Source organism: Phycodurus eques, chromosome 16, assembly GCF_024500275.1.
Source record: "Phycodurus eques isolate BA_2022a chromosome 16, UOR_Pequ_1.1, whole genome shotgun sequence".
Classification (NCBI taxonomy): Eukaryota; Metazoa; Chordata; class Actinopteri; order Syngnathiformes; family Syngnathidae; genus Phycodurus; species Phycodurus eques.
This window is the reverse complement of record NC_084540.1, coordinates 11447567-11467583: the sequence shown is the minus strand read 5'-3', so window position 1 is coordinate 11467583 and position 20017 is coordinate 11447567. Positions and strand designations below refer to the sequence as shown.

Here is a 20017-nt window from a genome sequence, read left to right as displayed (position 1 = left end):
GAACCACACGAGGTAGCCTGTTCTAAAAGAAGCTCACCAGTGAGATGCTTCCAAATTTTACCTAGCACCGCTTGCCTGTAAACTGCATCGAACATTTTTTTTTTGTTGCTATTATTTCTCTTAAATCACACTTGCATTTGTGTAAATTTGGAAATGACCATTTTTAAATATCTGTAGTGTAGTTCATATGTCAGTATTGTAGTGCTTGACCAAACTATAGTGTTTGTGGCGATAAGCTAACAACAATGAGGAGATTTACCCCAAAACAATTTCAGCAAATGTATTTATATTTATATAGTGTGTATTGAACTGGGAGCACCTTTGCATTACTCAGTACCCAGGAAGTAGCTCTCAATTTCAAAAAAGTTGGTGACTCCTACTCTTCAGGGTTAGAAATGAGTTATCATTACCTTCTAAAGATCTTTTACCACTTTCACATGTAAAAGATACTGTTCATCCATCCATCCATTTTCTGAGCCCCTTCTCCTCAGTAGGGTCGCGGGCGTGCTGGAGCCTATCCCAGCTATCATCGGGCAGGAGGCGGGGTACACCCTGAACCAGTTGCCAGCCAATTGCAGGGCACATACAAACAAACAACCATTCGCACTCACATTCACACCTACGGGCAATTTAGAGTTGTCAATTAACCTACCATGCATGTTTTTGGGATGTGGGAGGAAACCGGAGTGCCGAGAAAACCCACGCAGGCACGGGGAGAACATGCAAACTCCACACAGGCAGGGGCGGGGATTGAACCCCGGTCCTCAGAACTGTGAGGCTGACGCTCTAACCAGTCGGCCACCGTGCCACCAGATACTGTTCAACAAATTACAATTTACTTTCACTCAAAATTTGACCAGAGTGAAAAAAATCTGGAATATTCAGTATTTTATTTCCGTATTATTTGTTTCCCCCTTCGTTGACTGGTTGTAGTGCATCATTATAATGTGTAAAGAGACCATTTTGATCATTTACTTGTATTACAAATATGATTTCTCACTCAATAAATGATGAGAAACTCCTAATAATAGAATACTACAATGGCAAAGCTTAAAAATCAATTGAGCATTATGACTATCATTAGGAATAGACGGGACCGTAGCTTTTTTTTTTTTTTTTTTTTTTTGGGTGATTATTCTGGGGCAGGGCATTGCGAAAATGTTAGCACAAACAGAAAATAAAAAGAGAAAATATTCCTCTGAAGACTGACACAATCCTGGAACACCATATTTGTTTATGTGTTAGTAAGCAGGCCAGTTTCTGGTTCGTGGAAATATTATACTTTAATAGACAAAACATTACCTCTTGTGCTTTTGGTTCTTAGTGGAGGTTAGAGATCATCAAGACCCTGCTATGCAGAAAATAGTTTGAGATCAGATAATCTACTGTTGTTGTCAACACTACGCCCAAAGTAGATAAAAGGTCCAAATGGTTCTCTGTCCTTTAAGCCAGTTATGACCAGCTGGGCCCAGCTGAGAGGTGTGTCTGAGGACAGCTGGTGCCACCAACACAATGTTGCAGCTTTATTCACACGTATGCATTTGTTATGAGCATTTGTTGATTTAAAAAAAAAAAAAAAAAGTTAGACCAATTATTTTTGTAATGTTTGATTCATAAATTGTGTAGGCAAACAAAGCTGTGCATACAATGATTAATATGACATTTGGTTCTACGCACAGGATCCTGTATTTGCCATGCACATCTTCCAGAACGTGGCAAGACTTCAAAGTTGTAAATAGCTGGAATTTTGGAAACCATGAGACTTTTGAGTGACATTTACTGGGAGGCTTTACATGCGGTGTCTATACCCCATCAGTCATTACCACACAGATAACCTCTACAGGAGGGTGAATTTTACTCTCTGGTTCTGAAAGGTCAAGCATGAGGAGCATGAGAAGAACATGCATGAATGAAGCATAGCTATCTGGGATCACCTCAGAAACTAGAAATGGATGAGCCCCACTTTCAAATGCCCCATATCATATATTTTTTAACGTTATCAGTGCCTGTCATGACATCAAGCACATTCCAAAATGAACGTTTATCTGTTCTGTAACATATTGAATTTATCATCAAACAAAAAACCCCAAAGAAAAGGGATTTACAGTATTCACTAGTTTGTTTTTTGACAAAGTTTCAGTTCAATGTTCGAAATGTATAGTCGATTAGAATGCTCTGGAACTGATTATCAACTAATGGAACAGGACCCAAAAGTGGACGGATTGTGTACAGGTAATTAAAAAAACTTTAGGGGGTCCTCGGTTTACAAAGATAACAAGATACGTTTCGAGGTTACGAATATGGTACACAATGAATTAGTTTGCACAGCGATGTATAAATATGTGCTAACGTGGAACAAGGCATGCTCTGTTATTATTGCAATACTTATATACTGTTTTTCATTGTATCGTTTTATATTTATGGCCTATTAGTATTTTTCACATAAAAGTTTACTGTAAATATGTGGAAGTATGGAGTGCACCTCCATTGCAAACTGAGGACCCCATTTACAGTGAAATACAGTATTTCATGTGCATCCCATTTTGGACTTCCCTTTTATTTGGAAAATAACATTTTAGAAACATTTTGGACCGTATTTAATTTTACTATACAGTAAACACCTGCATATTCGAAGTTGGTCTATTCGCTGATTTTGGTTGGGTAAAACCTCTTCTCCGTTATTTGCTAAAAAAAACTCACCTATTCTCCTTTTTTGTGCTCAGACCAAAGCCATGTATAAAAATATTGCTTTAGGGCTAACTTGTGGCATCTTGGGGACAAGGACCAAGGTTGAAGTGAGGGGAGGAGCTTTAGTTTGTCATGCCTTAGCCCTGTTAAAAAGAAAAAAAGTGCTTTTCTGGCATCTTATGCCATCTATAGGCAATTGCAAACTTTTCTGGGTGGGCGTCAATTACTTGTAGATTTTGCTATTTGTTGCAGTGCTCGCCCCAAATACCCGTCGAGTACATGCAGTTGTCATGTTCATCCTCTCTATTTTAATAAGATGCTCCAAAGACACTTTGAACATGTGAGCATACATAGTTATCTTTAAAAAATAGGATCAAAATGTTTGCAAGGGATATTTTTTAAACAATACTTAATTTTCTTTCATGGTCCTTATTTCTATAAAACTGGGTTGTGGCTTAGCGACAACAGGAAAATGCAGTTCCTCGGGTGACAAGTTGAGAACCACAAGATTGTGCTAGAAGTTACCACGATGGATTAGAATAGTGCAGAACATTGTGTTAACTTGAAATGGCTTCATAAAATGAGGATATGACTAGAGTAAATATATGTGCTGCATTAACTTTCTATGTATAATACTACTTACAATGCTGCTACCTATTATTGCTGTGTTGTATTCATGTTCACATGTGCATATTAATATTTATACTGCATAAGAATGTACAGTTACCATACATACTGCTGCTGCTACACTGTAAAACCTAACATACTGTACATCTTAATAAAAAGACACAAGATAATATAACGTTAAATTACATTTTTGTCATAGTAACTCAGTTGTTATGAGTACAAGAACACACAAACACAGTAAATTGGAAAATGAAAAAAACTGTGAAAATTAATAAATTAAATTAATATCTTTAACAATGTAATACTCTCTTGACACTTTATGTGTGATATGCATTCAGCAAGTTAAAAAAAATCACTTTAACTCAAAACTTACCCATGGTATGAGTCATTTTGGCTTAAACTGTGTACATAAAGATTATGCTCTTTTTACTGCACTTTCAGCATTGACCCTTGTGGTTTTTTTGATGTTTTTTTTAATGGTGGTAATGTCTTTTGCAAGACTCAAAGGGAACATTATGGCTGTCAACATTTTTATGAGCTAGGGATGGGTACAGTTTCATTGGACATGTGACTTCAGGGTGGGTGGGGTTGGGCAAGGGCTTTTCATTTCCACGCTGAAGTCACTGGATATTAGGCCCAAAAATAGCCCGACAGAAGCTATATAGAGGTCCATGTATGACTTGCGCCATAAGAGGACAGATCGTTCTGCCTGAAAACGTCCAGAGAAACTAGGACAGAATTGTGGTATCAGTAAAAAAAAAAAAAAAAAGAGAAAAAGGACCACACAAGCTAAAAGGGATATAGGATATCTAAGTAAAGAAAATGACATAAAATAACTTTTATAATACTGAACAAGTAACCGATGGACCTAGGTGGAACCTAAAGGATAAAAGACAAGCAAGGAGGACAAAAGAAACAAACAGGATATTGTTTTTTGTTCTTGTTTTTTGGGACTGTTTTTTTTGTGTTTTTGTATGATCTCTCATGTCCTCCCAGCTGGGCTGACAGCATAGACGGACACAGATCTGTAACCACTGCATCACTGCAATGAAGTACAACTACCATATTCCAGTGTCAACGTACACACGGCATTCTCAGTACACACACACCTACCACACACCTATACAGTATGCATCCAGTCACTATACACCATCATACACCTCTGCATCCAAGTACACCCCAAGCCAGGATAACAGTGCACATTATATCCCATCATACCACACACCCTCCTATAAGTCTGCATCAACGTACATCCCTTCCCGGTACAGCTCAACGCAGCACACCCGAGCACGAGAAAATCCAGCTCCTGTGATACCAATCACACCTGCCAAGAGAACTGTGCACTTTCCTAATGACATCATCTTCCAGGATGTTGTTAGACGTGGAGAGTTGGAACAAATTGGTCGATTCATCAGAACAAGGAAAGTTCGTGTGGATACGCTCTTTCACTCAGGTGAGTAGTGCACCACCGCTTCCTTCATGGGGCAATTTTGCATGCATGGGTACTAAAAGAGTCATTGACTTGAGCTGAGCGCGATGCAATGCTGCAGTGGCCTCAAGTAGTGTGATGCATTCAGGTATGGCAGCGCTACACGAAGCGGTGCTGACAGGTAACCTGGAGGTGGTGAAGCTGCTGGTCAAGTACGGCGCTGATGTCCATCAGAGAGACGAGGACGGCTGGACACCTCTTCACATGGCCTGCAGTGACGGTTTTCCCGAAATTGCAAGGTAACCCAACTGGCATTTGAAACAATGATTGGTGATGATTTAATGAAAAATAACAGTTTAACGTAAAAATATGATGGATTAGTACACCATATCTTTAAATTTGCATCTTCATTATGCGGCATGGTTAGCTAGTGTTTATCACATCTGCCTCACAGTCGAAAGACTCTGGGTTTGAATGTCGGCTCGGGCCCTCCTGTGTGGGGATTGCATGTTCTCCCCGTGCTTGTTGCTGGTTTTTTCAAAATAGTCCAGCTTCCTTCCACACCCCAAAAACATGCATGTTAGGGTAACTGAAAACTCTAAATTGCAAATCGGTAGGAAAGTGAGTGTATATGGTCTGTCTATATGTGCACTGCTACTGACTGGCAACCAGTCCAGGGTGAACTCTGCCTCTCACACAGAGACAACTGGGAGAGGCTCCATTTCACCACCCACGACCCTTATGATAATAAGCTCTATAGGATAGCGACCAGTCCAAGGGTGTACCGGCTCTCGCCCAAAGTCATTTTGGATAGGCAGCGGTACAGATGGATGGATTAAGTCTCGACTCGTAATTGATTCCTGTGATTGTCTTGAGTAATTATATCCTGTAAAATGTTATTCTAAAAACATTGTATCAAAGCAAATCCCTTATGCACGTATATTGTCTCAAGACAACAAAGGGTTAATGAATAGACCCAGAACAGAAAAAAAAGAAAAGTTGGAACTAAATTCTTTCCGAAAATGTCTGAAATTCTCCACTTCATGCTCCACACAGCTATCTCCTTTCGGTGGGTGCCAGCGCAGACGCAGAAAACGAGAGCGGAGAGAAGCCGGCCGACCTCATTGACCCTGACTGCACAGAGTTGTCCAAACTGTTCGAGGCTGGCTGCATGTAATTGGGCACTTCTTAGACACAAAGTGAACCTAAAGAGATAAAAGCTGACAAATTGCTTGGAAAATAGTGATTTTTTTTTCAGAGGGGCTTTAAACGGAACTTGCTACTGATGACGATGGGAGTTTGTCATGTTTCTTTATATATAAATTGGGTGATCCCACTATTCTCCAATGAGTCACTTTTTCAGTTTTCTATTTTTGCCTTTTTGTTCTAATGTCAGTATGTGACTGTCAGTAACTCCTTATTTCCTTTTCTCTTACTAGTGTAACCCATCATCTAAAATGTGTCCCTGAATGAAAATATGGGTTATATATGTGCTGGCGTAAGTAATTTTGTGAATTACTTCCAGTGTTAATACGCTTGCATTTAATTTACAACACTGAATTTGAAATACTTGTAGACCATTCACTGGTGGTAATTCCTGTTAATCCTTACTGCTGTGCAGAAAGAGGATGATAAAAGTTTTAAATTAACACTTCAATCAGAAAAATCTTGATGCAGTTTCTCTATTACTGTAATATTTCCCTCCCATATTCTGGTTTTATGTTTTTGTCATCGAGGCTGTGCTGATAAAAACAATGTCAGCAGGAAAGTCTTATCATTTTGCCCTCAATAATTATTTTTGTACATTTTCATAAATAAAGACTATTTTATAAATAGTTGTCAGCATTAATATTTGTGCAAAATCTTGTTTTTGTGTGTGTTTTACCTTACCAAGGATACTTATTATAAAGACTGGAAAAAATGATTCCATTATTCTTCATTAATAATCATAATGATACCAGAAAGAATTTCCATGAGCCACATATTTACCAAATCAAGTGCATTAATGTTTTATTTGCATTAGTATTAGTATTTTTGCCCTGGTAGTGTAATGGTACTGTATAAAGCCTACTGCTGCCTTTCAGACAGACGGCGAGGTTTCAATTACCGGCCAGTGCCCCAATACCAAGTCACTGTCAGTCTCAAACCGGGATTTAAAAAAAAAAAATAATGGGTAGGTTGCATCAGGAATGGCATCCAGCATTAAAAGATATACCAAACAAATCATGTGATTCACTCGCTGTGGTGTCCCTGAATGGGAGAGGCCGAAAGTCCATCCATCCATCCCTTTTCAACACCGCTTATCCTGGTTAGGGTCACTGGAGTTTATCCCAGCTGACTTCAGGCGAAAGGTGGACTACACCATGAAATGGTCGCCAGTCAGGTCGTCAAGAGGGAGGGACAAGAGAAAAAAGACATTTTATGGGGTATTCAAGAGCTATTCTTACTACTTTTTACTCCAGCTGAAACTACATTTTGTCAAAGCAAGTTAAATTGGTCATTCCCTGCCTCACATCTGGTGATCTTTCTCTGTCTCGCTCTCTCGCTCTCTCTTTCGCTCGCTCTCTCATTGCTCATTACTGTACACCGTGGATGGGAATCACTGCTGTACAGTATTCCATTATTTTTCCTGTATTCCATTATTCTGTTCCGATACGGTGGGCGGCAGTATGTAGGATCGCATTGGCGTCATGAAAACAAAAAGAGACGACGAAGAAGAACACTTCCGTGTTTCTTGCCGGAAATGATTGGTTGGCATTGGCAACGTTTTAGCTAAATTTAGCGTCGTATACAGCATAAAGAAATCTAAAATAAATAGTTTTTAAAGGTTTGTACACGACATTTACTTCGTTTCATTCATACATTCAATTTATTTACATTGCTTAATAATTTTATGTAGTGCTTTTGTTGCTAAAGAATTTGGCGTTCGAACCTAACGCAACGTGAAGACAACAGCTAACTATGCGGGCTACTGTTAGCAGATTTTATTGTGTCAGCAAATCTGCATCGGTAGCTGTCCCCTGGATTTACTAAAGTGCGACACAACCCTCTTAATTCCTTCAAATATCTAACAGCCACCCCATATAGAAAACTAAATTTAACTACTTTTTATTGCGTTGGCTGATGTTAAAACGGACTTACAGGGGCGACGCAAATCCAAACGTAAACATAGCTTCTTTGTCACTGACCGTAATTGTTTTCTCAATTTGCTGACGTTTACCTAGTCTTTGCTTCAGAATTAATACCAGCAACTCTGAATCAACAGCTGTTATATTACATAAAGCCTAATAGTTCCTGATAAGTGACACAGATGTAGTTGTTTATCCCAATGAGATCGTAAGTTGTCTTCGTGTTTACTATTGTGTGTGTTTTAAACATTTTAGATCATGGAGCTATGTTGAAATTATCATTGATTTTCATTGCTAGTTGAGAACTTTGAAACCACTGACTTCTTCCAAGGCACTCACCATAGAGCAGTGAGTAGAGAGCAGGACCGTGAACAGAATGACAAGGTAAGTTATGTGTTATTATAACAAGTACTAATATGTACATCAGTTCATATTCTTCTCATGTACAACCCCAATTCCAATGAAGTTGTGTTAAATACAATACAGAATAGAATGATTTGCAAATCATGTTCAACCTATATTTAATTGAATACACTACAAAGACAAGATATTTGATGTTCAAACTGATAAACTTTATTGTTTTTAGCATATAATCATTAATTTTATGGCTGCAACACATTCCAAAAAAGCTGGGACAGGTGGCAAAAAAGATAGAAAGTTGAGGAATGCTCATCAAACACCTTCTTGGAACATCCCACAGGTGAACAGGCTTAATTGGGAACAGGTGAGTGACATGATTGGGTATAAAAGGAGCTTCCCTGAATTGCTCAGTCATTCACAAGCAAAGATATGGCGAGGTTCACCTCTTTGTGAAGAAGTCCGTGAGAAAATAGTCGAACAATTTAAGGACAATGTACAGTTGCAAGGAATTTAGGGATTTCATCATCTACGGTCCATAATATCATCAAAAGGTTCAGAGAATCTGGAGAAATCACTGCATGTAAGCGGCAAGGCCCGAAAACCCACATTGAATGCCCGTGACCTTTGATCCCTCAGGCGGCACTGCATCAAAAACTGACATCAATGTGTCAAGGATATCACCACATGGGCTCAGGAACACTTCAGAAAATCAATGTCAGTAAATACAGTTCGGCCCTACATCTGTAAGTGCAACTTGAAACTGTACTATGCAAAGCAAAAGCCATTTATCAACAACACCAAGTCGTGTCCTCTGGGCCAAAGAGGAAAAGAACCACCCGGACTGTTATGGATGCAAAGTTCAAAAGCCAGCATCTGTGTTGGTATGGGGCTGTGTTAGTGCCAATGGCATGGGTAACTTACACATCTGTGAAGGCACCATGAATGCTTAAAGGTACATACAGGTTTTGGAGAAACCTATGCTGCCATCTAAGCAACGTCTTTTTCTTAGACGCCCCTGCTTACTTCAGCAAGACAATGCCAAATTCTACACGTGTTACAACAGCGTGGCTTCGTAGTAAAAGAGTGCGGGTACTAGACTGGCCTGCCTGCAGTCCAGACCTGTCTCCCATTGGAAATGTGTGGCGCATTATGAAGCGTAAAATACGACAACGGAGACCCCGGACTGTTGAACAGCTGAAGCTCTACCTCAAGCAAGAATGGGAAAGAATTCCACCTACAAAGCTTCAACAATTAGTTTCCTCAGTTCCCAAATGTTTGTTGAATGTTGTTAAAAGAAAAGGTGCTGTAACACAGGAGTAAGCATGACCCTGTTCCAGCTTTTTTGGAACGTGTTGCAGCCATAAAATTTTAAGTTCATGATTATTTGCTAAAAACAATTAAGGTTATCAGTTTGAACATTAAATATCTTGTCTTTGTAGTGTATTCAAATAAATATAGGTTGAACATGATTTGCAAATCATTATATTCTGTTTTTATTTATGTTTAACACAACATCCCAACTTCATTGGAATTGGGGTTGTACTTGCTTCAGGCATTTTATTCTGCTGTTGTGGTTGTTTCACATTTCTCAAGCTCATCTGCTCCCAGGATGGTGAATAGTTACAAGCGGACTTCAAGCCCCAGATCACCTACCAACTGTGGGGAGCTCTTCACCCCAGCACATGAGGAAAATGTCCGTTTTATCCATGATAGTAAGTATTATTTCAGACCGTGTAGATTATTCTATACTTACTATGAAATTATCCATCCGTTTTCTATACCGCTTATCCTCACTCGGGTCAAGGGTGAGCTGGATCCTATCCCAGCTGACTTTGGGTGAGTGGTGGCATTCACCCTGGACTAGTCGCCAGCCAATCACAGGGCACAAGGAAGCAAACAACCATTCACAACCATGCACAATTTAATCAGAATTAACAACTGTCTTGTGCAGTATTTACCTCAATAGAGACAAACTTGACAATTTAAAAAGACATGAACATTAAGTCAAGTAAAAAAGTGTGCTATCATTTATTTAATCAATATGACAGTTGCTCTCGCTTCTTTACATATTGCTAGACGACAAGAATCCTTAATTAAAAATTTAGGGGAAAAAATTTCGAGCTCCAGTGGGGGAAAAGTATTCAAACCCCCTTAAATTATTCACTCTGTTTTATTTTAGCCATTTGCTAAAATCATTTAAGTTTTTTTCCTCCTTTTTTCCCTCATTAATGTACACACAGCACCCAACACACAACAGAATTTTTGCAGATTTATGACAAAAGAAAAACTGAAATATCACACAGCCATAAGTATTCAGACCCTTTGCTCTGACACTCCTATATTTAACTCTGATGCTGCCCATTTCTTCTGATCGTCCTTGAGATGTTTCTACACCTTCATTGGAGTCCAGCTGTTTGATTATAGTGATTGGACTTGATTAGGAAAGCCACACAGCTGTCTATATCCATCCAACCTGACAGAACTGGAGAAGTTCTGAAAGGGGGTATGGCAGAGGATCCGCAATCCAGGTGTGAGAAATTCCCAAAAAGACTCATGGCTGCATTAGCTCAAAAGCCTGCTGCTACTAAATACTGAGCAAAGGGTCTTAATACTAGTGATGGTGAGATGAATCTTCATGAAGCATTGTAACACTTCAGCAATTGGTTCGAGTAATGCATAGGTGTCAAACTCAAGGCCAGATGTGGCCTGCCACATCATTTTATGTGGCCCGCGAAAGCAAATCATGCTCGTCAACTTCTGTGATTTTTGCTAAAATCTGTATCCAAATTGTCATAATAATAATGTTGAGATATTGCATTTTTCTGTTACCAAACCCTTCTTCTACAGTAACTTAAACAACACTTGAACAAACTATTATCCTTTTCTTCTGATTTCAAAACTAGTTATCCCTCAATTTGCTGTGTAACGGTAATAATATGATTTGGTGAATAAACATTTCACTGTTCTAACGGCCCTCTGAGGGAAATCATAACTCCAATGCGGCCCGAGACAAAAATGAGTTTGACACCCCTGGTCAGTAATGGTTCATTTCTTGATGCTTCATTGTACACGAAACCACCTGCTGTGCATAATTAAAGGCAGCTGTACGTTTATAGCACATACAGTATGTGCTGTGTTGCATTTTTCCGTCTTTTTGGCTCTTGTGAATGACTGTGTATTACAAAACAATGTTGACCAAGTAATTTCCCAACATAAAGTGTAAAATATATTATTTTTGAACGTATTCTGTGTGCTTAAAATGTTCATCACTGGTATGGCAGGTTGAATGATGTTTTTCTGTCACTTTGGGAAAATGTGAAAGTGCTTATTTAGAAATAACAGTTTATAATTTTTTTGAAATTTAAATTGGGCTACAGTAATTTCTGCTCTCCCAGTGAGGTTTTATTTGACCTTGCTTTCTGTGAACACAATAAATACTTGCCCCGTGAATAAGATAAGAAATGGTGGAAAATGCATTTTTTGTTAAACAAAGGTAATTGATAAACCTCAATGACATTTCCTTAAGCGGTGTGGTCCTGCTTGGGGTTCGAACTCAAGGTTGAGAGTCGAGTACACCAACCACTGGGCTATTAGACCAGGGTGCTGGGTTAGCGGCCAGCAGCCTCTTTCCAAGGATTCCGAACTTGCTATCTGTCCAAACTGCTGGCAACACTCCAAACTCTATTAGCCTATACAAACTACACAGTCTTTATCCAAACTGAACTGACCACAACTCTATATAACAGACACACATTTTGAATGGAGCCTGCATGAGGGGTTTAGATTGCTCTCAAACCTCACGGGTAACACTGAAGCGCTCCCCGAATCGGTCACGTGGTACAGCCGGGCAGCGAAACTTCGGACCTCATCACTTCCGGCTCCGCCCCTAAATGAAGCAAGCCTCGATACACGCTTTGCGGAAACGTCCCCTCCATTACTCAACACACGCCTCGAAGACTCGGCACATCTCGTAACATCACGACTTAATACTTATGGCTGTGTGATGTTTCAGTTTTTCTTTTTTAATAAATCTGCAAAAAAATCAACAATTCTGTTTTTTTCTGTCAATATGGGGTGCTGTGTGTACATTGAGGAAAATTTATTGATTTTAGCAAATGGCTGCAATATAACAAAGAGTGAAAAATTTTAGGGTGTCTTAATACTTTCTGTACCCACTAAGTCTTGTAAAAACATGACTGCGTGAATTGTAATTCAGTTGAATTTGACTGAAAAAAAGATACAGTTGTGTAGTATCTATATTAATGTTGATGTTTACACTGGTGGCATGGTGGATGACTGGTTAGCACATCCGCCTCACGGTTCAGAGGTCGTAGATTCGAATCTGGGCTCAGGCCTTCCTGTGTGAAGTTTGCATGTTCTCACACTTGCCTGCGTGGGTTTTCTCTGGGTACTCAGGTTTCCTCTCACATTCCAAAAACGGATGGTAGGTTAATTGAAGGCTGTGAATGTAAATGTTTGTTTGTTTTTGTCCTCTGTGATTGGCTGGCGATCAGTTCAGCGTGTAACCTGGGATAGGCTGCAGCACTTCTGCGACCCTGGTGAGGATAGGATGTACTGAGAATGGACTGATGTTTACACTGAAAACATTTTTTGAATGTATGTAAAATAAAGGTTGTGCTAAAAACTGTTGCACATTTTGAGCTGCATTCTTTTTTAATTCAACTACATTTTCTACAATAATTTGGATATGACCAATCTGAACTAATATTAATAGCTTAACAATTTTATTTGTTTAGGAAAACAGTAACAATCATCTCTAAGAAGAAAAGTATAATTTACATTGAGTGTTTTACTATCCTGTCATTACTTCAATCAGTAATACCCTAAATAGATATCCTAAATTTACCAAGGTATTTGTGTTTTGTTTCACAGCCTGGCAGTTTGTGCTCAGAGAAATTCGATCAACCCAAAACACAGAGCGTAATGACCGTGGACCACAGGAATATGTTGAGAAGAATCCAAATCCTAACCTACACTGTAAGCATAACTGAAATCAAATGTACATCCCAGTAATCAGTAAAGGATTGATAAAAAAGTGAAATGCTGACATTTTTCTTCTTGGTGATCGTCAGCTTTCATACCAGTGGACCTGACTGACCTCAAGAAACGTAACACACAGGACTCAAAGAAGTCTTAGTCCTCAAGATGGTCCATGCACTTTTTTCAACCCATCATCATTCAGAACTTTTCCTCTGACAGTCAGCCCTATTTGCCAGTCTGCGCCAGAATGCCAAACAATTCTCTGTGAACTTTGAACCACAGCAAGCCCATGTTTTTCTTTACACCCTACAAGGGATGAAGAAGATCTTTACATTAGAAATATCTGTCATGAATCATGTTGAAGGCCACAAAATCCTCCTAATGTATGAAAAGGACTGATAAAAACCTCCAGTAGATGTTGTTGGCATCTGATGCTGAGGTACAAACTGTTCCACCGGACACAAAAGACTGCAGTTTACTATTACGTACCAGGAAAAATGACAAAGGGCTTTTCTGTTTTGTTGTTTGTTTTGTAAAAAGGTAGTTGGCAAGATGAAGTGTAGCATTAATGATGACACATTGGATGCACACTTGATGAGCATATTTTTAAAAGCAAAATGCAAAGACAATGTTCGTAGAAGAATAGTTTTCCCTAAAAACTGGCTTTACTAAGAAAGCTCCCAAAGTATTCTACCCCGTTGATTAACACCTCTTCCCAAAATGTTGAATAAACTACTTTTACACTACACCTTCTTGTATTCATCCACCACGGATATTGACCAGTTGTCTACAAGTAATTTGTAGTTTACTAGTCTTAATATCCCAGGTCAGATTACAACAGAATAAATTGTATATTCCTAACAAGAATTTGCTGTTACCTATAGAAACAGTCAGTGAATGCTGAAAAAGTCTGTCACCTAAATGCAAAACAAATGAAGTGACAATGCTGTTGTAAACATGTCACTACAGCATGCAGTAGCAAAACCCAGATACCATGCAAATACACCCCCCCCCCCCCCCCCCCCCAACACACACACGCACACACACCCTTGGGTCAATTAACAGAAAAGGAAATAAAACACATCAATCTGTATGCTTTTTGCAAATGCTTGAGGCTATGCCATGGAATCAATGCTGTTTTATTGTTTTTATGTCCATGACGCTGCCAATGATCTTGCAGAAAACGTCCAATAAAGTCTAATATTTATGTTCAAAAGTATTATGTTGCCCATTCTGAATGTTGTTGTTTTTTTACCAAGTCTGTTGACCAATGTTACTGCTGTTATCGCTCAGGCCTTGTTCAATTTTACTACCTTTTCAGCTCGTTAGTGGCCATTTTTGTCCGTGTACAAACAGCCTGTCATTTTTACTATTTGTTATGTTTTTGCTTCTTTTATTGCATTAAGTTTTTAACAAACATCAGTTCTTGTCATAAGCATAAAATATTTTTAAAAATTAACTTTTCAAATTACATTTTTTTGCAAAATGCACAGGTTGGAAAACAATCTCGAAGATGTGTTTTATGTAGTATTCTCAATACAGCACCACTCTTCTCCAAAACTCTTATAATCTTACAGAAAACAAAAAAACACTACAATTTTGAGTGTGAGTCGACAATGAAACCCATTTTACCCATGTTTGATTCAAACAAGCAAACACGAAGTTTATATATATATATGTGTGTAGTTTTCAATTGGGCCATGATCGAGCCCAAAGGTACAATTTGACGTAACAGTATTGATAATTAAAGAGCTGAAGTTGGACATAGACCAAGCAGACAAATCATTTCATTTCTCATTTCATTTCAATACTTTAATTACATTTGTATTAACATTGCTAAAAATTTTAATAACAAAAAGGAAGCGATGTGGACGGAAGTTTTGAGTGAAACTTTACAGTGTAAAAAGGAAGGTAAAAATTTAAAATGTTTTTAAAAGATGAGGTTACTGTTAGTTGTAAATTATACATCGTGCCAGTTTACAACAAAAATATTTGAAGCCACGTTTAATATTAGAGGAAAACGACAAACATTTAAAGCGAGGTGGCCGTTCGATTAATATTAATAATGTGATAATTCGTCTGTGACGTAGTTACGTGTGTTGCGTGTTGACGTAACGTCGCCGAAGCTTTTTTAAGCCCTTGGCGTTAAACTAAGCCAACCAGTTGGCTTCAGTTGCGGGAAGATAGACAAGCAAGTCTAGCAAGTTTAGGGAGTACCTTTTTAAAAAAACATTATTTTGTCAACAGCTTAACCTTTTTGGAGAAAGCATTATGACCGACAAAATGGATATGTCTTTAGACGACATTATCAAACAGAACAGGCAGCAGCATAGAGGTGGCGGCAGGGGTGGAAGAGGCCGAGGCCGCGGAGGCCCTGGCGGCGGCCGAGGAGGAGGCGCTGGGCGCCCCGGAGGAATGAGCGGCGGAGGATTTGGAGGCCGAGGCGCAGGATCCGGCCCCATGAGGAACCGTCAATACACGAACCGCGCTAGAGGCAGACCGACGCCATACAACAGGGTATGAGAATGGGCAGAAAAAGGGAAAAACCTTGGGCAAACTGCCTGGGTAACAACCTTCTATACTCCAGCCAGCTTGCTAATCAACGAATAAAAGTGAATGCTAGCCGCCAAATTTCTCTCGACGGAGAGCTCTTAACACGAGCAGTTGAGCATTAAAGGAAATTGTATTCTTAATTTGTCTGTCCTTTCCCGAACCAACCAACCAACCTTATGTTAAATTTTTTTCCTCCCCCAAGAAGAAGCCCTTTTTGAAAAAGGAAATATGCTAGCCGTCTTGGCACATTAGCTAAAGTTGGATCGTGGAAGGTCTGACGTCGCCATTTTGAATCTCCTACCGCAGATTTAAAAATTTTTCGTCCACCGACAATATCATTGCTTTTCATCAAGTGTCTTTTTGGTGGCGAGAGAAGAACAACAGAGCATCCAGTATTTATTTTCTTCATCTCAAAAGGAGCACCAGTTTGAGCGTCCAAGATGTCCTTTGTCCGGGAGTGGCTGGCCAGCTCCATTTTAAAGGCCCAATCATTTCAACAGTTGTGGTGGATGGATCCCAGGACTTCAACTCCCCTTTACATAGTGTACTGATAGCTAGCTAATCACCACCAGGCCGTGTTTGTGTGCGTCTCTGAACGTACCAGACAAAGCCCATGTCAAAATGGCGTGTTCTCAAAATGGACGCCGTAGCTGCTCTAGTTTTCTGATCCATCCACATTCCTCATGGACACCCCACCCCCCCAAACAATGAAAGCCATTTCCTTGGCTTTAACGAACTTTTGGAATCATTTTTCATCGTGGGAGGCAAGGATGCTTCGGATGGGGACAAAGATGATCATTTCTGGAGAGCCTGCGGCGGAGGAGGCAATGGGCCGCATTTGCTGTTAGCCTCGGTGGGCCAGTTGAACCGTTTAAAAAAACAAAAAAAAACAAAAAAAATGTGTGTGGTAGTTTGGATTGTGAATAAAAGAAAGTGCCAAACATCACACTACGCCAAATTATGCATGCAATAAACGACAATACAGCCCACATAGATTATTTTTTATTATTATTGTGTGCATCCTCTGAGGGGGATCGACATGCTTTTAGTTACTGGGTGGGCAAGGGGGGATAATGGGCACTCTCTTGGGGGAGCTGAGCACCCTGGCCATGTTGGAAGTGGAGCCTCTGCTTGCCCCAACACCCAGCCGTGTGGACTCTGTGATTGACAGAGGCAAGCGGATTCCTGAAGTCAGCAGGTGCGTTCTCTTTCATCTGTTGCAGCCCAAACAGCTTCCAGATAAATGGCAACACGACATGTTCGACAACGGCTTCAGTGGATTCAACGGAACAGCTGGTGGCGGCGCTGGTGTAGAAACCGGAGGGAAGCTCCTAGTCTCCAATCTTGATTTTGGTGTTTCTGATGCAGATATTCAGGTATAATCCCAGTTTGTCTTGTTGTCAAAGATTAGGGGCTTGTTGCTGAAGTATCGTTTGTTCTGTAGGAACTTTTTGCTGAGTTTGGGACACTGAAAAAGGCTGCAGTCCATTATGATCGTTCAGGAAGAAGCCTAGGAACAGCAGATGTCCACTTTGAAAGAAGGGCAGATGCGCTGAAGGCCATGAAACAGTACAATGGCATCCCACTGGATGGTGAGTACTAAGGATTTGTTTTGCAATATCTGGTCAGTTCATAGCCACTCCTTCCCATTTTACAAGTCTTTTTTTGGTCCTTCCAGGGAGGCCCATGAACATACAGCTTGTCACATCACAGATTGATACACAGAGGCGGCCAATGCAGGGGTAGGTGTTGTCAACCAATCCCAGTCCCTAACGATGACACAATTTACGATGTTATTTTATTTCTAGGATGAACAGAGGCGGTGGAATGAACAGGAATCGCGGGGGCGGCTTTGGGGGCATGCAGAGAGGAGGCCGCATTGGAGGTCGTGGCGCAGGCGGCTTCAGAGGACGGGGTCGAGGTGGCCGAGGGGGGAGTAGCAAACAGCAGCTTTCAGCAGAAGAACTTGATGCCCAGTTAGACGCCTACAATGCAAGAGTGAGTCCAGCTTTTCCCACAGTTCATGGGTAGGAGTAACAAAATACAGCTGTCTAATGGTTACTCTGGTTCTGTATTCTCAGATGGACACCAGCTAAGAAGTGTTGCTGTTCTCCGTCATTCTTTCTTGTTCTACACAGAAGGATGCTTGTTACAGTAGTGCAAATTGTTTTACACATGGTTGTCCTAATGTGATTGATTGTTGCTCCAGCCTCTTAACTGCTCTAAAGTGTTTTTTACTTTTTTCCCCCCTTTTTGACAAAAAAAATTGTCTGTAGGTTGAAAGTTGGAAAGTCCATTCCTCAAAACTTGTAGTAAATGAAACTTCTAATAAAACCTGCAGTGTATATTAACCACAGACTCTTTCCTATTGTCTGTATTGTTTCTTACATCTGCAATGAATTTAACATTTTAGGTGTTTTTTTTTTACATCTTATGTCTTTCATTCACATTTTTGCTTTATAATCTGATTTGGCATGGAAGAAGTTAGAGCTCCCAATTACTCAGAAAGCCCCTTTAAAAACAAGGTATACTTTCACATGATTCCTCAGTTTCTGATTTTGTATAATTAGAAATCCTGAATTTCTGCAACAGGATTAATAAAAATATACAACCTGGAAAGACATCATGCTGCAGTTGTGCCAAGTATATAGTTCCCAGTACCAATTTTTTTTTTTTTTTTTAGGCAAACAAGTAGTCAAACACAAAAACTACAGGTACATCTCTAATACAATAGTGTCAAAAGCTGGATTTAGGGAGTTCAAAAAGTGAAACTCCTAGAGATGCACTGCATACACTAAAATATTTCATGATTTTTTTTATTTGTATAATTTAGATGACTAGTTTACAACAAACAAAAACTCAAAATTTACCATCTCTAGGAACTAGGTTATGTAACAAGAAACTGGAAATTAGGCAGGAATTTGACCTGAAAATATTTTCCTAAGTGTTTAATGCCATTATACAATGTATGAGTACTGAAATTCACTCGTCTACGATTTTCAAATTTATTGCCATGTACCATGTATGTAGTAGTGAATGTCTACTACAGCTCTGCCGCTAGATGTCACTACGCTGCCGTTCTCCTCAGGAACTAAGTAGAACAAACTCAAATGTGTCCTGCTCTCGCAAATATATTACGAAGCTAAAGCGTACGCATTGTACTCTGAAGGACAATGTTGTTTCATGGATTTCTGAGGCCTGTGTTGCGGGAGGACATTGTAAATGTTATTCTTATCAAAACGGGGGATTTGTCACAAACATGCTAATTTCCTCCTATGTTACTGGCGGTCATTGTTGCTGGGTTTCATGACTGTAAAATATATTACTGCACAGTTTGTGTGGGTCTTTTTGTGTTTTTCTTCTGTTCCATGACAATTTCTCATTTTACTAGGCACAGTTACAGTTCTAACCGTTATGTTTATTTAGTTGTTAATGAAATGGTGGGTGGGATTCTTCCTCACCCTGTCGCGCAAACCACTTCCTGTTAAGGATATTGTTACGTTAAATTACTCATCCAATGTCGGAATATACGTGAAGGTTTCCGCCATCTTGCAGCAGTCATTTAAGCAATGATGCCGCATTATTCTGCTGTCTGCAACCAGGTCGGTAGTTTAGGGGATTAGTTTGACTAACGGAGTTTTGTTGCACTTTGTTGATAACCATAAATAGTTAAATACAATAATTCTTGGCGACCATGTAAATGTGAGAAGTAGTACTAATTACCTAAATTAATAAGTACCACGGGCTGGGCGACTCGTGTATATGTCTATGTCTATATGTCTATGGCATTAATGATGATCACTATTTAAGATAATTGTTCGTTATTGTCAGATCTAAAAATGATTTGTGACAAAGGCCTAAAAAAAAAAAAACACTGGCTTCTGGTATTCAATATTTCTTTGCCTAATCTGGAGAAGAAGAAAAAAAACACACACAAGTAAAGTGTAGTTTTTCAGTTGTTATCATTAGCTAATTATCCATCCATTCTCGGTCCCACTTATCCTCACTAGGTTCGCGGGTGTGCTGACTGTGGTCGAGAGGCAGGGCACACCCTTCACCACACAGGAAGGCCGGAGGCCGGATTTGAACCCACACACTCTGAACTGTGAGGCGGATCTGCTAACCAGTGCGGCCTCACTTACCTCATTAAGCAAATAAAAAGTTTATTTATTTTTAATTCTCAGTATGACAGAAGGGAAAACTATTTCGTGTGAATTTGTTTGTTGTTGTT

General features: G+C 39.6%; 3 protein-coding genes across 6 annotated transcripts; all 3 read left to right on the top strand.

Moving 5' to 3' along the window:
• Positions 1-4362: 4362 nt before the first annotated feature.
• Positions 4363-5921, top strand: ppp1r27a (protein phosphatase 1, regulatory subunit 27a). The gene is made up of 3 exons (XM_061701337.1): positions 4363-4768; positions 4893-5043; positions 5801-5921. The coding sequence occupies exons 1-3, from the start codon at positions 4363-4365 to the stop codon at positions 5919-5921; spliced, it is 678 nt and encodes a 225-aa protein (XP_061557321.1).
• A 1562-nt stretch (positions 5922-7483) lies between these two features.
• On the top strand, positions 7484-14587 carry mcrip1 (MAPK regulated corepressor interacting protein 1). Of its 4 annotated transcripts, none has more exons than XM_061701501.1 (5): positions 7484-7571; positions 8204-8256; positions 9841-9944; positions 13126-13230; positions 13326-14587. In XM_061701501.1, exons 2-5 carry the CDS (start codon positions 8249-8251, stop codon positions 13388-13390), a joined length of 282 nt encoding a protein of 93 aa, XP_061557485.1. In that variant the 5' UTR covers positions 7484-7571; positions 8204-8248; the 3' UTR covers positions 13391-14587. The 4 variants fall into 4 exon arrangements, with proteins under 4 accessions (XP_061557485.1, XP_061557482.1, XP_061557483.1 ...); XM_061701498.1 differs by having other exon boundaries at positions 9826-9944; XM_061701499.1 differs by having other exon boundaries at positions 8171-8256.
• A 788-nt stretch (positions 14588-15375) lies between these two features.
• On the top strand, positions 15376-18137 carry alyref (Aly/REF export factor). Its single transcript, XM_061700269.1, has 6 exons — positions 15376-15750; positions 17010-17162; positions 17231-17378; positions 17465-17528; positions 17595-17784; positions 17868-18137. The coding sequence occupies exons 1-6, from the start codon at positions 15505-15507 to the stop codon at positions 17880-17882; spliced, it is 816 nt and encodes a 271-aa protein (XP_061556253.1). The 5' UTR covers positions 15376-15504; the 3' UTR covers positions 17883-18137.
• The last annotated feature ends 1880 nt before the right edge of the window (positions 18138-20017 follow it).